The sequence below is a fragment of the Aquarana catesbeiana genome, linkage group LG04 (genome assembly GCF_042186555.1).
Source record: "Aquarana catesbeiana isolate 2022-GZ linkage group LG04, ASM4218655v1, whole genome shotgun sequence".
Taxonomy (NCBI): domain Eukaryota; kingdom Metazoa; phylum Chordata; class Amphibia; order Anura; family Ranidae; genus Aquarana; species Aquarana catesbeiana.
This window is the reverse complement of record NC_133327.1, coordinates 353489594-353505984: the sequence shown is the minus strand read 5'-3', so window position 1 is coordinate 353505984 and position 16391 is coordinate 353489594. Positions and strand designations below refer to the sequence as shown.

The window sequence follows — 16391 nt, the reverse complement described above, 5'->3', positions numbered from 1 at the left end:
TCTAAAAAACCCCCACACCATAATCCCCCTCCACCAAATGATTTGGACCAGTGCACAAAGCAAGGTCCATAAAGACAAGGATGAGTGGGTCTGGAGTGGAGGAACTTGACTGGCCTGCACAGAGTCCTGACCTCAATCCGATAGAACACCTTTGAGATGAATTAGAGCTGAGACTGCGAGCCAGGCCTTCTCGTCCAACATTAGCGCCTGACCTCACAAATGCGCTTCTGGAAGAAGGGTCAAGCATTTCCATAGAGACACTCCTAAACCCTGTGGACAGCCTTCCCTGAAGAGTTGAAGCTGTTATAGCTGCAAAGGGTGGGCCAACTCAACATTGAACACTACATGCTAAGACTGAGATGCAATTAAAGTTTATGTACGTGTAAAGGCAGGCGTCACAATACTTTTGACAATATAGTGTATGTATATACTGTATATAAAATATTCAACCACACAGTTTTACTTTTTTGACTACCAAACTGTGTTTAAATAAGTCCATTATATGATAATATAGATAAAGTAAAATATGTTCCATTAACAAGTTAAAGTGTATGTAAACTTTAACAGTATATTTCCTTTAGTTGCTCCCTTTTAGTCTGCTAAATATACCACTGAAGTAATTTTAATATATGTGTTCAACAAGAAAAAAGAAAAAGTGTGCGTGTCTCTTGTTTAGCACATATATTAAAATGATTTATTGGTATATTTAACAGATTAAAAGGGGGCAAATAAATAAAATCTACTGTTAAAGTTTATATACACTTTAACTTGTCAATGGAAAGTATTTTACTTTATCTGTATTAACATATAATTCAATTATTTAAACATTGCTTGGTAGTCAAAAAAAGTAAAACTTTGTGGTTGAATCCTATGTCTACATGGACAAAATAAAATTATTTATTTTGACGTTGTTAGTTTTTTTAATAGTCTTATTTTATTATGCTAATCAATTGGGGAGATCATGTGTTCTCAATGACCAATGACCAGTACATAATGAAAGCTTTCATTGCGTTTAGAGGTCCTCTAGAGTCCTGGATGCCTTTTTATGCAAGTTTGAGCCAGCCCCTTTGATCAAGAACATGGGCTATTTACCTCCCAGCCTAAATGTTGGTCATTGGGGCCACTCAGTATAGTAAATGGCCAATAGTGAAAGTTATAATAAGCCTTAGCTCTTGACCACAGAAACTAATTGAGATTTGAGTAATAGAGCATCTTATGTTTCAGAGCTAAGGAGTCCTATGCAAAATATGTAAGTATACATGCAGGCACCTCCTAAATGATAGCCTAATAATATATTTCTGTAAATAAAATGTATGTTTGTGGAATCACAATGACTGTAATAGGGCGTACACACGGTTGGACTTTGTTCGGACATTCCGACAACAAAATCCTAGGATTTTTTCCGACGGATGTTGGCTCAAACTTGTCTTGCATACACACGGTCACACAAAGTTGTCGGAAAATCCGATCGTTCTGAACGCGGTGACGTAAAACACGTACGTCGGGACTATAAACGGGGCAGTGGCCAATAGCTTTCATCTCTTTATTTATTCTGAGCATGCGTGGCACTTTGTCCGTCGGATTTGTGTATACACGATCGGAATTTCCAACAACGGATTTTGTTGTCGGAAAATTTTATCTCCTGCTCTCCAACTTTGTGTGTCGGAAAATTCGATGCAAAATGTCCGATGGAGCCCACACACGGTCGGAATTTCCGACAACACGCTCCGATCGGACATTTTCCATCGGAAAATCCGACCGTGTGTACGGGGCATAACTGTCATATAAAAGCGGCAGAAAATTCCCTAGGTCCCAATGTGATTCCTTTGCCTCAGCATCTCATAGCTGTCAAGGGTAGAGAAAGTTTAGAGCAAAAGAAGTTCCCCTAGCGGACTTTAAAGGCACATTTTTTTTTTTTTTTTTTTTTTTTTTTTTTTTTTTTTAGCAAATATTTTAAAAAAAGGTATGTAAAGTAGATAACAGTTTATTAGTTACAAAAAATAATCAAGTGAATCACATAGTTATAAAGTTAAAAACAAGGAATGCATTTCCATAAATATAGAAGTTGATACCAGTACATGTGCACCCGACGCGTTTCGGAGTTACTTATGCCTCCTTCTTCAGGGGTGATTGTAGGGTTTGCAACAAGAATTTTATTGGTATCTACGGATATAGGTTGTGCATTCCAGGACGAATTAAAAGAAACATAGATATGTTGACGTACTGCCCATCGGACACGCTCCCTGGTCGTGGTGTGTAGAACTTTAGTGAAGTATAACAGGAGTATTCACATAGCCACTGTCAAGGTGGAAGTAGAGACGTATAAATATATAGGGTGGTTTTATTCTTCCTTCCGGTAGGAAGAAAGGCCCAAGGTTAGCGGGCATATGACAGTTTAGATCTGAGGTCACACTGGGGCCAAATGTGTCATCTGCTGCAGACAGGACGCTCTTGGTGCGAGGTGCTGTGACACTTGCTTTCTGAACTACATCTGATCCATATTTACCACCAGTTACTGCCCCCCATTATTGTAGGCGGACCAGGATACACATTTGGCCCCAGTGTGACCTCAGATCTAAACTGTCATATGCCCGCTAACCTTGGGCCTTTCTTCCTACCGGAAGGAAGAATAAAACCACCCTATATATTTATACGTCTCTACTTCCACCTTGACAGTGGCTATGTGAATACTCCTGTTATACTTCACTAAAGTTCTACACACCACGACCAGGGAGCGTGTCCGATGGGCAGTACGTCAACATATCTATGTTTCTTTTAATTCGTCCTGGAATGCACAACCTATATCCGTAGATACCAATAAAATTCTTGTTGCAAACCCTACAATCACCCCTGAAGAAGGAGGCATAAGTAACTCCGAAACGCGTCGGGTGCACATGTACTGGTATCAACTTCTATATTTATGGAAATGCATTCCTTGTTTTTAACTTTATAACTATGTGATTCACTTGATTATTTTTTGTAACTAATAAACTGTTATCTACTTTACATACCTTTTTTTAAAATATTTGCTTAAAAAAAAAAAAAAAAAAAAAAATGTGCCTTTAAAGTCCGCTAGGGGAACTTCTTTTGCTCTAAACTCGAATTTAGGATGTGGCACAACAAGTAGATAATTGATCGATCAAATATTTTGTTTCAAGGGTAGAGAAAGAAACACCTTCTAGAGCCTCTTAGTAATCCTAAAGTAAGTAGAACATGCAAATCCAAGAAATTATTCTGATCACCTGATTAAAGGATCCTGTCAGGATTTAGTATATAAATATGTTGTGATCAGAGGTCATCTGAATATGGTGATGCTGTCCTGTTGACTATGTAAGCTCACTTTCTGTCTCCCATTTTGAGTGTGTAGTGTGTGGCAGGCGATTGGAAGACAGCAACTGTCTGTCATATAATGACCTCTGACCCCTGAGATTCCTGCTGTTAATCGCAGGACCCAGAAAAAAAAAAATAACAAAGCTAAGTAAGAGGGAGCTGCAAACCTTCCATGAGTAAACCTATGTAGTTATAATAATAATTAAACTAAAGACTCAAAATAGAGATTGCTACATAGTATTAATTGTGATTACACATTAACAGCCAGCTCTCATTTTGAAGCTGAGAATTTTTCAATAGGTTGGACACTCAGCATCTCTGTAAGTAAAATTTGCGTCACAGTTTAGACTGGAGTTCTTTTTTAATTTGGATGTTTTCATATGAATTGCGTTTTATGATTTTCATAATATAGATATCTAAAATATATATCATGAATAAGCCATATTGCGTGTCTGTGGTTCTTTTTACAGATTGCTCTTGGGACAGTTACCAACGTTGAAGAAGCAGTAAAGTGGCTGAGCTACACTTATCTTTTTGTACGGATGAGAGCAAATCCATTAGTATATGGCATCAGTCACAAGGTGTTTCAGGTAGGAAATCCATTTCTTATGAATATCTAACCCCTATTCTCTAGTCAGTAATTCCAGGATAAATATTTGATTTTGTTTTCTGACATGATAACAGCACAGCTTTTAGCTCATTTAGTTTTAGTTCAGTTTGTTTAGGCCTTGGTGATTGAAATGGCCTTAGCCAAAGACAAGCAACAAACCTTGTAAATGTTAACACTGTGTCCCCTGCTGCTTTCAGGAGTTATTACCTGTGTTGTTAGCTTGCCATAAAAAAGTGTGCATATACTGTGTGTGTGTGTATATATATATATATATATATATATATATATATATATATATATATATATATATATATATATATATATATATATATATATATACCCACTAATACAAATATATCGATATATGCACACTTTTATTTTTGTTTTTATTCTAGTCTTTAGGTCTAGTGGCATGCATGCCTTGATGTGTAAGGGATATAGGGATGTTTTGGCAGCAAAAGGCAAGCCTACTCAACATTGGGTAAGTTATGGCTGGTGTGCGTGTATGTATATACAGTATCTCACAAAAGTGAGTACACCCCTCACTTTTTAAAAAATATTTTATTATATCTTTTCATGTGACAACACTGAAGAAATGACACTTTGCTACAATGTAAAGTAGTGAGTGTACAGCCTGTATAACAGTGTAAATTTGCTGTCCCCTCAAAATAACTCAACACAGCCATTAATGTCTAAACCACTGACAAAAAAAGTGAGTACACCCCTAAGTAAAAATGTCCAAATTGGGCCCAATTAGCCATTTTCCCTCCCCGGTGTCATGTGACTCGTCAGTGTGAATGGGGAGCAGGTGTGTTAAATTTGGTGTTATCGCTCTCACTCTCTCATACTGGTCACTGGAAGTTCAACATGGCACCTCATGGCAAGAACTCTCTGAGGATCTGAAAAAAAGAATTGTTGCTGTACATAAAGATGGCCTAGGCTAAAAGAAGATTGCCAAACCCTGAAACTTAGTGGCCAAGACTATACAGCTGTTTAACAGGACCAGTTCCACTCAGAACAGGCCTCGTCATGGTCGACCAAAGAGGTTGAGTGCATGTGCTCAACATCATATCCGGAGGTTGTCTTTGGGAAATAGACATATGAGTGCTGCCAGCATTGCTGCAGAGATAGTGGCGGTGGCAGTGCTGGAAAATAATGAATGGTGGTCACACAAAATATTGACACTTTGGGCCCAATTTGAACATTTTCACTTAGGGGTGTACTCACTTTTGTTGCGAGCGGTTTAGATATTAATGGCTGTGTGTTGAATTATTTTGAGGGGACAGCAAATTTACACTGTTATACAAGCTGTACACTCACTACTTTACATTGTAGCAAAGTGTCATTTCTTCAGTGTTGTTACATGAAAAGGTATAATAAAATATTTCCAAAAATGTGAGGGGTGTACTCACTTTTGTGAGATACTGTATGTGTGTGTGTGTATATAGATAGATAGATAGATAGATAGATAGATATAGATAGATCTATATCTATATATATCTATATATATCTATATATATAGATATATTTATATATATATACAGTGAGGCAAAAAAGTATTTAGTCAGCCACCAATTGTGCAAGTGCTCCCACTTAAAAAGATGAGAGAGGCCTGTAAATTGTCATCATAGGTATACCTCAACTATGAGAGACAAAATGTGAAACAAATCCAGACAATCACATTGTCTGATTTTTGAAAGAATTTATTTGCAAATTATGGTGGAAAATAAGTATTTGGTCAATATCAAAAGTTCATCTCAATACTTTGTTATATATCCTTTGTTGGCAATGACAGAGGTCAAACATTTTCTGTAAGTGTTCACAAGGTTGTCACGCATTGTTGCTGGTATGTTGGCCCATTCCTCCATGCTGATCTCCTCTAGAACAGTGATGTTTTGGGGCTGTCGCTGGGCAACACAGACTTTCAACTCCCTCCAAAGGTTTTCTATGGGGTTGAGATCTGGAGACTGGCTAGGCCACTCCAGGACCTTGAAATGCTTCTTACAAAGCCACTCCTTTGTTGCCAGGGCGGTGTGTTTGGGATCATTGTCATGCTGAAAGACCCACCCATATTTCATCTTCAATGCTCTTGGTGATGGGAGGAGGTTTGCACTCAAAATCTCACAATACATGGCCCCATTCATTCTTTGATGTACACGGATTAGTCGTCCTGTTCCCTTTGCAGAGAAACAGCCCCAAAGCATGGTGTTGCCACCCATGCTTCATAGTAGGTATGGTGTTCTTTGGTTGCAACTCGGCATTCTCTCTCCTCCAAACACGCTGAGTTGTGTTTCTACCAAACAGTTCTACTTTGGTTTCATCTGACCATATGACATTCTCCCAATCCTCTTCTGGATCATCCAAATGCTCTCTAGCAAACCTCAGATGGGCCCAGACATGTACTGGCTTAAGCAGGGGGACACGTCTGGCACTGCAGGATCTGAGTCCCTGGCGGCGTAGTGTGTTACTGATGGTAGCCTTTGTTACGTTGGTCCCAGCTTTCTGCAGGTAATTCACTAGGTCCCCCCGTGTGGTTCTGGGATTTTTGCTCACCGTTCTTGTGATCATTTTGATCTCACGTGGTGAGATCTTGTGTGGAGCCCCAGATCGAGGGAGATAATCAGTGGTCTTGTATGTCTTCCATTTTCTAATTATTGCTCCCACAGTTGATTTCTTGACACCAAGCTGCTTGCCTATTGCAGATTCAGTCTTCCCTGCCTGGTGCAGGTCTACAATTTTGTTTCTGGTGTCCGTCGACAACTCTTTGGTCTTCACCATAATGGAGTTTGGAGTGTGACTGTTTGAGGTTGTGGACAGGTGTCTTTTATACTGATAAAAAGTTCAAACAGGTGCCATTAATACAGGTAATGAGTGGAGGACAGAAGAGACTCTTATATAAGAAGATATACGTCTGTGAGAGCCAGAGATCTTGCTTGTTTGTAGGTGACCAAATACTTATTTTCCACCATAATTTGCAAATAAATTCTTTCAAAAATCAGACAATGTGATTGTCTGGATTTGTTTCCACATTTTGTCTCTCATAGTTGAGATAGATAGATAGATAGATAGATAGATAGATAGATAGATAGATAGATAGGATAGTGACAAATACACACACACACTCATCTCTTACCTTAGCTCTCACTGTTCTTTCAGCAGCCAACTCTGTTACCATCCACCTTTTTCTTTCTGTGCATACATTCTTCTCCAAAGTGCTGATCCTGTTATGCATAGTGTGCGCTGCTATTCACTGTCACCTAGCTGAAAGCTCTAAGCAATCCTGCCGACTATGCCTGCACTCATGTGGCACCCTGCAGCTGCCTGTACCCTTAATAGATTACAACTACTGCTTCTTCCTAGGTGCTCAACTTTATACATCTTCAGATAAAATGTTCTAGTTAGGATTATTTTTGCAATACGCTAAGTATTTCATTGCTTTATAAACTATATAACATTTAAAGCTGTATCCTTTACTCCTTTTTTTTAATCTCGGTTGTTGGATAGATGGATCCCTTGCTAGAGAAGCACAGAGAACAGTTGGTTATTGAAGTGGGGCGTAAATTGGACAAATCTCGCATGATTCGCTTTGAAGAAAGAACTGGATTCTTCTCCTCCACAGACCTGGGCAGAACTGCAAGCCACTTCTACATTAAATATAATACCATAGAGGTAATAAATTCCTTTACAGATTTATCTTAAATTATAATAATTTACAAAAAAAAAAAGAGTATCCTACCAAAGTATTCAGTAATTTAAAATATACATTGGTTAAATTTTGAAATGTTAAAAGCCCAAGTTCTCTATGTGTGCATATTTACCCACCCCTTATCATTATACTGATCTGAACAGCAGGTAGTTGACCCTATAGGCTTACTTCTCTAAGTTCTGCAAGTTCTTTTAGCCTGAACGACTCGGAGTATAATAGAAGTGTGGACTACCCTCTCCCAGCTCTTTCACGTGCTCACAGACTGTGGCATGACACTGCACAGTTGTACCTTTTCATTTAACACCGGTAGGGAATCTTGCTTGTTCCACCATATAATCTTCAGAGATTAGGTGTTTTATGAACAATCACTTCTTTGAACTCGATACTTTTTTTTTTTTTGCTTGCTGCAGTGATCTTCATAGAGGCCTGGTTAATACAATTTAGGTACTCGGTACAAGCTTTGACATTTGTCTGTGGCTCACACTCATGGATAGTTTACAAGTATTTCCATCCATGTTTCAGGCACTTGATGAGATACAGTATGTTTTAATCTGAGAATGCGTCTGACCTCATTCTCACTCACCCCTCCCATTAGGAGACACAACCCTGTGGTTGGCCACAACCCTTGTTTTTGTTTTTTTTGACTGACCCCACAGGTGTGTTTAGGCTATTTTTTGTTTGTATTGTTGTTAATATGTTGGTTCACCGTCAATTGTAAATTTTTTACCCAGATGTACTGGGCATCTGACTTAATTTTTAGGGGGTAAATAGATTGCATGTTTTCTTATATAATGTTAGAGGGTTCTGTTCTCCTAATAAAAATAATAGACTTTGGGCAAAACTCGGGTGCCTTAAACCCCAGGTAATAGGACTCAGTCCCATGCAGCTCATTGAGCCATTTGTTTTACTGCCACTGAGTTGCATCCAGGCAGCCCATATTAAGTGAATGGGTATGTATCGACTATACAAACTCGCCTGCACAGTCCAGTTTTTAGGTATACAGGGGAGGATGCACAGGCCTAGATGCAGTATTATACTATATTAGATTGAGTTCACCAAGGGTGTATTACTTGTGGGAGGCGATCTTCCTGTAAGCCCAGAGCCCTTAATCGATATCTCTTTAATCGTTCATCACGGGACACAGAGCCATAGTAATTACTATGTGGGTTATAGTCCACTTTCAGGTGCTGGACACTGGCACTCCCTAAACAGGAAGTTTCCTCCCTATATAACCCCTCCCATACCGGGAGTATCTCAGTTTTTTTGCCAGTGTCTAAGGTGTTGGTCAGGAGTGAAGATGTGCTGTGTTGAGCTCCACTGGAGCAATCCTTGCTGGGGCTAGCTATGCAGCCGGATCCATTCAAGTGTCTTTCTTTGGACCAAATTGAATGGTGCCCGGGCCTCGTGTCCAAAGAAACAAGGTCTTTCGATGTAAACGCTTCTCTTTTTAGAGAGCTGGACCCCGGGATCCAGTACTTTGGTATTTTAAGCCATAAAGTTTTACTGGCAGGGTGCTATTACAGGTCCAGGATTGTGGGTTCCCTGAGGGTCCCTGGTTCCTGCAATTTTGTTAATGGAACCCACTGCGAAGGGTGAAGATTGGGTCTGTTGGTTTTACCACAGAAAACCTTGCGGCGGGAAAGGTAAGTGGAGTTTTTCTAAGGGATTTTTTTAATTTTCTTATGAAATGTCTCCTTTAAAAAAGTAAATGTTTTCATGCCTAAGTGTCACCACTGGGGGCTGTATGGAGCACGTACCTTCTCATGCTTTCCTCAGAGATCACGCTGTGTCACAGAAGCAGCAGGCTTTTTTCCTCCGGCTAGCAGGCAGACCTCTGGTAAGTTTGGGGGGGTTTGATTCCACTAGACACCCCCCCCCGTGCTGAACTCTACCCCTCTTCATGAGGTTGAGCATTGAGGGAGAGTTAAAAAACGATCGTCGATGCCGTTTTCTTTCACCGCCCCTACACGGCGGCGGCTTTCAGGTCCCCTTCACGTCATCCCTCCCTCACACACAAGCCAATCCCGTCGGATCGGAGGCCAGCGCTCGCGCAGGAAAACTCTTTTATGAAAGGGAAAGGAGGGGGGCGCAGTGCGACAGAGGGGGCTGGGCTTAACGCGGCATTGGCGTCCTCCAATGCGGGAGTTGGAGGGACACAACAGCAAAGAGGAGCATGAAAGAGGTTGGTGACACAGGTATTTCCTATTTGACACATTTACTATTTGCATCAAGCTGAGAATTAATAGCAGCAGCAGTGGCTGACTATTGCTCAAGCAGTGCATGCGATTTCTTCTGGTAGTACCTCTGCTTTGTGCATCATGCTAAGGTCAGAAGGGGGGTTGAAACACCCCCAAAAAGGAGCTAAAAGGGTCTCCCTCAAGCTCTGGAAAGCCTACTCATTTCTACAATCATCCTCCCCTGAGAGTTGGTGGCTGGTCAGAGTGAGCATCCAGGCCATGAAATGTTTGCTATTGTTTTCAACACTGCAGCCCCTGTTTATGTTATTAAAAAGATCTTTTTTCCTTAGCCAGGATAGGATCGGAAAAAAAAAAAAAGGTTTGCGGCTTTAATCGCATCCCAGTGTGGGACTAAATGCGACAGGTTCTCATCCATTACCCAGGACCCTCAAACTGAGGAACTAGGGGCAGGAGAAGATGACTTCCCTCAGGGGACTGTGGTGAGGCTGATGACTCCTCTTCTGAGGTGTCAAATGTGGGAGGATCAGCATTCACAGTCTGTAAGATTGATGGTGCAATTTCTTGCTGAATAGTCCGCTCCACATTTATGTACCCTTAACTGAGTGTTTGGGTTCGCTAAAGCCTCCTCAAGCTTCATTGCTGGAAAAGTTTTTTTGTATCTGAGTGGATCACCCAGATAAGCATTTTATTCCCTCCTAAAATGTTTTCACACTTTATCCTATGTTGGAAAAAATTCACTAAGTAGGGTATAAGAGCAAATAACGCTGCTATATCCTCTGTGAATAAGAATTTGACTTGTCCAGCGGACAATATAGCTTTCTTTTGGTGGTATTTGATCACCTCTGTGATTTTTATTTTTTGTGCAACAAATAAAAAAAAGACCGACAATTTAGAAAAAAAACAAGTTTTTCTTTGTGTCTGTTAAAAATGTTTGTAAATAAGCACGTTTTTTTCTTCAATGACGGGCACTGATATGGCTGCACTGATGGGCACTGATAAGGTAGCACTGATGGGCACCGATGAGGTGGCACCAATGAGGTGGCACTGACGGGCACTGATGATGGGCACTGATAGGCGGCACTGATGGGCACTGATAGGTGGCACTGATGGGCACTGATAGGTGGCACTGATGGGCACTGATAGGTGGCACTGATGGGCACTCATAGGCGGCACTGATGGGCACTTGTAGGTGGCACTGATAGGTACTTATGGGTGGCACTGATGGGTACTTATGGGTGGCACTTATAGGTGGCACTGATGGGCACTGATAGGTGGGCACTGATATGTGGAACTGGTGGACACTGATGGGTGGCACTGATAACACTGATGGGTGGCATTGCTGGGCATCAATCGTCAATGATGTAATTTGTTACATAATGGTGCCAGTCACTGCCCATTTGTGGGCACTGATTGGCACAGATTGGGCATTCATTTGCACATGTGGTTGGCCATGGGGTACATACCTGGCCATCCACATGTTGCCCCCTTCCCTGATGGTGCTGGTGGCTTCCCTGGTGGTCCAGTGTAGGCATCTGAGGGGGGCTGTGCTGATAAACATATCAGCGCAGATCCCACCTGTCAGGAGAGCCGCCGAGTGAGGAAAACCCGATGACCGGCTATTCCTGTTTACATCATGATCAGCCGTGATTGGACACGGCTGATCACGTGGTAAAGAGCCTCCATCATTTTGCTATAGGACATGCGGGAAGTGGTTAAACAGTTCAAGGTTATCCTGCTCAGCAGGCCCAGGATCTGGCAGCTTTATGTTTGCAATAGTTGCTATGAGAGATTCTATCCTTCAGGCCTTGCACCCTTCGCTAAGAGCCATGCAAGAAGCTCCTGGCTAGTCTTCTTTTTTTGCGGTGAAACAGCTATTTGAGGATGTTTTGGAAAATACATCGAAAGAAATTCTAGTGGAAAAAAGTACCCATTTTGCCATTTAAGAAAAGGAGTAAATGTATTTTCGTTTTAAAGCTCCTTCCTCCTGTGCCAGGGGCATCAGCCTCAAGGCAGTCACGACAGCTTCCGCCATCGGGTTCAAAAGGTAATCCTCAGAGTTAACCCCAGGGACAAAAGAGGTCCTGGGGGAGGGAACCTACAAGATACTAAAGCCTCCTTATGAGGAGGCGACCCCGCTCGCTCGAATAGGGGGAATTCTTCTGCAGTTCTCAAAGATCTGGCAGGAAGAGTGTCAAGGCGAATGGGGGACTTCCTCAATAGTTCCAAGGTATAAACTGGAGTTGCAAGAGTTCCCGTCTCCTCATTTTTCTCAGATCAAACGTTCCTAAGGATCCCGAGAAAAAGAAGTCTTTCTCTCAAGCATTGGACCATCTTTTGGCAAAAAGTGATCATGGTGGTCCCCATGTAAGAGCAGAGGTAGGGGTTTGGTTCAAACCTCTTTTTCACGGAAAATGGACATTGAATGGACATTCTGGATCTCAAAAATCTAAATTTAATTCCTGAATATAACCACTCCTTTTTCGCATGGAGTCAATCCAATCAGTTATCTCCATCCTACAAGGAGAAGAAGTTCTGGCGTCAATCGACATCAAAGATGCATACCTCCATATGCCCATTTCCTCGCTCACTAGTAATATCTACTTTTCAAGGTGGAAAATCTTTAATTTCAGTGTGTAGCTCTGCTTTTCGGTCTAGCTACTACACCTTGAGTGTTTACAAAGGTTCTGGCCCCTCTTCTAGCCAGATTAAGGTCTCAGGGTATAACAGTTATGGTTTACCTAGACCAGTGATGGCGAACCTTGGCACCCCAGATATTTTGGAACTACATTTCCCATGATGCTCAACTACACTGCAGAGTGCATGAGCATCATGGGAAATGTAGTTCCAAAACATCTGGGGTGCCAAGGTTCACCATCACTGACCTAGACGATATGTTCTTCATAGACCAGTCGGTAGCCCGCTTAGACCAAAGTATGGTCACCATATTCAACTACCTGGAATATCTAGGTCGGATTCTCAACCTAGAAGAAATCTTCTTTAAAACCATGAAGAAGGCTAAAATACTTGGGTCTGATCATAGATACACCCAGAAAAGGGTATTCTTGCCCCAGGCAAAAATCAGCGCCATAAAGGAACTGATTCAGGTGGTCGAAGCAAGATGTATTCTTCTATACAGCTTTGCATGTCTTTTGTTGGGAAAGATGATGGCTTCATTTGAGGCCGTTCCTTATGCTCAGTTTCATTCGAGACTGCTGCAAAACAGTATCCTATCGGCTTGGAACAAAGGGTTCAAGCTCTAGATTCCTCAATGTGTCTGATTCCAAAGCCTATAGCCACATCACCCTAAAAGCACCCGATCTCGTCGGATCTTGGAGGCTAAGCAGGGTCAGGCCTGGTTAGTGCCTGGATGGGAGACCGCCTGGAAATACCAGGTGCTGTAGGCTGGGTGCGACGGAGCCTCGGTTTATGGTTGATAACAAAAAATCTGCAAAGGGGAAAATCCTTCCTTCAGTTACCTGAGAAATGGTAACAACATATGCCAACCTTTTTTTTTTTTTTTTTTTTTGGGTTGGGGAGCAGTCCTGGAAGATGCAACTGTCCAAGAGAAGTGTCCCAGATCAGAAAGGGACTTGCCCATTAACATTCTAGAAATTCAGGCAGAGCACTTGGTCGTGAGGGCCTGAACTTTCAGTTTACAGAATTGTCCTGCCAGGATTCAATCCGACAATGCCACAGCAATGGCCTATATTACCAAGGGGGCATAAGAAGTTGTGCGGCCCAGAGAAAGGTGAATCATATCCTATCTTGGACAAATATAATGTACTTTGCCTATCGGCAACCTTCATTCTAGGAATAAAAAAGTGGCAGGCGGACTACTTGAGTCACCAGCAGTTGTTCCCGGGAGAATGGTTCCTTGACCCTGATATCTTCCTGTCAATATGTCAAAAATGGGGGATACCAGACATAGATCTGTTTGCGTCCAGGTTCAACAAAGAAATTGACAACTTTGTGTCAAGAACAAAGGATCCGCTAGCATGCAGAACAGATGCCTTGCTATTCCTGTGGAATCGGTTCTCACTGATTTATGCATTCCCTCCTAGTCTGCCTGTGTCCACGACTTCTTCGCAGGATCACGCAGGAAAGGAAGTCGGTGATTCTTGTGGCCCCCAGCGGGGCCCAGGAAATCTTGGTATGCAGAGATCGTATAGATGGCAGTAGGGGACCCATGGACCTTACCGCCACGGCCAGACCTTCTCTTGCAAGGTCCGGTATTCCATCCTACTTTACAAACGCTAAATTTGACGGTTTGGCTATTGAGACCCACACTCTGAAGAAGCGTGGGCTGTCAGGTTCAGTGGTTTCTACCTTGGTTAATGCAAAAGAGCCGACCCCCATAATTATATATTATGGAGTCTGGGAAGCATATGTCTCCTCGTGTGAAACCAGGGGTTGCACCCCAGGAAATAGGTCAAAGGGAGAATCCTTGACTTTCTGCAGATGGGGTGAGAAATAAAGCTGGAATTGAGTGCTTTCTAAGGACAGGTCTCGGCCTTATCAGTATTATTTCAATGACCACTTGCTTCTCATTCTTTGGTTCCTAACTTTATTCAGGGGGTAACACGGCTTAATCTCCGGTTAGGTCACCCCTGAAGCCTTGGGACTTGAATTTAGTTTTGGCAGCATTACAAAACAGCCTTTGGGCCGATACGACATATTCCCTTGGTCCTTTTTAACAAGGAAACTATTTTTTTCTGGTAACCATATCTGCTGCAAGAAGGGTATCAGAATTGGCTGCTCTTTCTTGTAAAGAACCATATTATTGTTTTCAAGGATAAGATAGTATTGCGTCCTCATCCTAACTTTTTACCGAAGGTAGTATCAGGTTTTTATCTAAACCAGGATATTGTTCTACCTTCATTTTTTTCCAGAGCCCTGTTCTATGGAAGAAAAATCACTACTTTCTCTTGATGTGGTGAAAGCAGTCAAAGTCTACTTGAAGGCAACTGTTCAGATTTGGAAAACAGATGTTTTGTTTGTGTTGCCTGAAGGTCCTAAAAGAGGACAGGCAGCATAGAAATCTACTATTTCTAAATGGATTTGACAAGTAATTTGTTCAAGCTTATGGTTTAAAGAGGTAGTTTCTACCTCTAAAATCAAAGCGCACTCCTCTAGGGCTGTTAGTGCTTCATCAGTGGCCAAACAAGACAAACCTGTCCTCAAATCCCAATAGCTTGCACATACATATATAAAAGGTATATACAGTAGCAGTTTGCAGAGGGTTATACAGAATATGCATATAAAAATGCATACTATGAATATAAAAATTGTGGCAGTGGGTGCGGGGAGAAGATCCCTGGCCCACTGTTACAACGGGGACTCTGCGTGCGGGGGCTGCTGCATCAGTACAGGTTTAACATGTAATATGTTATAGAAGGTGAACTTATCCTTTAAATGCAGTCAAAGGTTTCTCGCCTACTCTGGAGAAGACCAATAGGGCTTCTTTATTGAAGGAATGGTATTTTAAGGTAAATGATTTAATAGAAAATTTGGGGACATATAGACTGAGTGACCAATATAATACTTACTTTAGCATATCTAGTCCCATTTCACATCTACAGACATATCATAAGTGATGAAAAAATCATTGCCAAAACAGTAGTCCCATAGCAAAAATTGTTGTAGGCCATAAAGGGTATGTAGGCGCTAAAGCTGAAGCTGTTAAAGGTTATTTGTATTTTTGTATTGGGTGTAGCCAAGATTTGACAGATTATTGTGCATGCCTGTGAGTTGCAAGATAAAGTGTTCGCTTTTACTGTTAAATCCCACTCCATTAGGGCAGTGACTTTTTCTTGGATGTCATCAGATTGATGTGTCTGCCTTTGCAACTGCTAGTTTTGGTCAACGGGTTCTGCATGTGGTTTATTAATGCCCTTGGTTTCACTTTTGTTTTTTGTATTTTCTTGAGGGGCTGGTTCAGCTGTGTTGTTTTGGTATGCTTGCCCTTCAGGACACAACTCCTTCCCCTTATATACTATTGTTCTGCCTTTGGAATGCTTGCTACAACTGGGCTCAAGGGACTATTAGCTTTCTGTGAGAAAGATTTTGCCAACTGTCTGGATAGTTGTTTTAGGTCCACATCCCTGATACATACAATGAAAAGAAATTCTTCTAAGAGTGGGATTTTAAGGGACCAGAAACAGTAATGTCATAAAAGTATAAAATTTATTGAGGCAAATATACAATTTAGGATGTAAAAAGAGATTAATAAAAACAAGCACATGGTATGACGAACAACATGGAGTCAAACCAATGGAATAACCTAGAAATCAACTGTCAAAAATAATACAGAAGAAATCCAACGCATGTCAGCATGAAATCTGAAAGTCTTCTTAAGGGACAGTAGGTTATATAGTTCCAGGTTTTGCAAGCTCAGGCTACAATTATAGAATACATATAATTACAAACTAATTACAACTGAAATAATTATATACAAAATAGTCATATGTAAAACTGAACATACTGACCCCATGTGTTAATGATTCAACCAGTGGAGATCATAGCTCAAAAATGAAAGAAAATAGACCCC

At 41.3% G+C, this 16391-nt stretch overlaps 1 protein-coding gene and 1 pseudogene across 2 annotated transcripts in view; both read left to right on the top strand.

Moving 5' to 3' along the window:
* ASCC3 (activating signal cointegrator 1 complex subunit 3) overlaps nt 1–16391 on the top strand; it is a 1208179-nt gene that overhangs the window by 841035 nt on the left and 350753 nt on the right. For both annotated transcript variants that reach the window (XM_073626995.1, XM_073626996.1), the window contains exons 17-18: nt 3801–3920; nt 7445–7609. In XM_073626995.1, coding sequence (XP_073483096.1) covers nt 3801–3920; nt 7445–7609 — 285 coding nt within the window. The remainder of the gene's footprint in view (nt 1–3800; nt 3921–7444; nt 7610–16391) is intronic.
* LOC141142038 (5S ribosomal RNA) lies at nt 13130–13248 on the top strand (annotated as a pseudogene).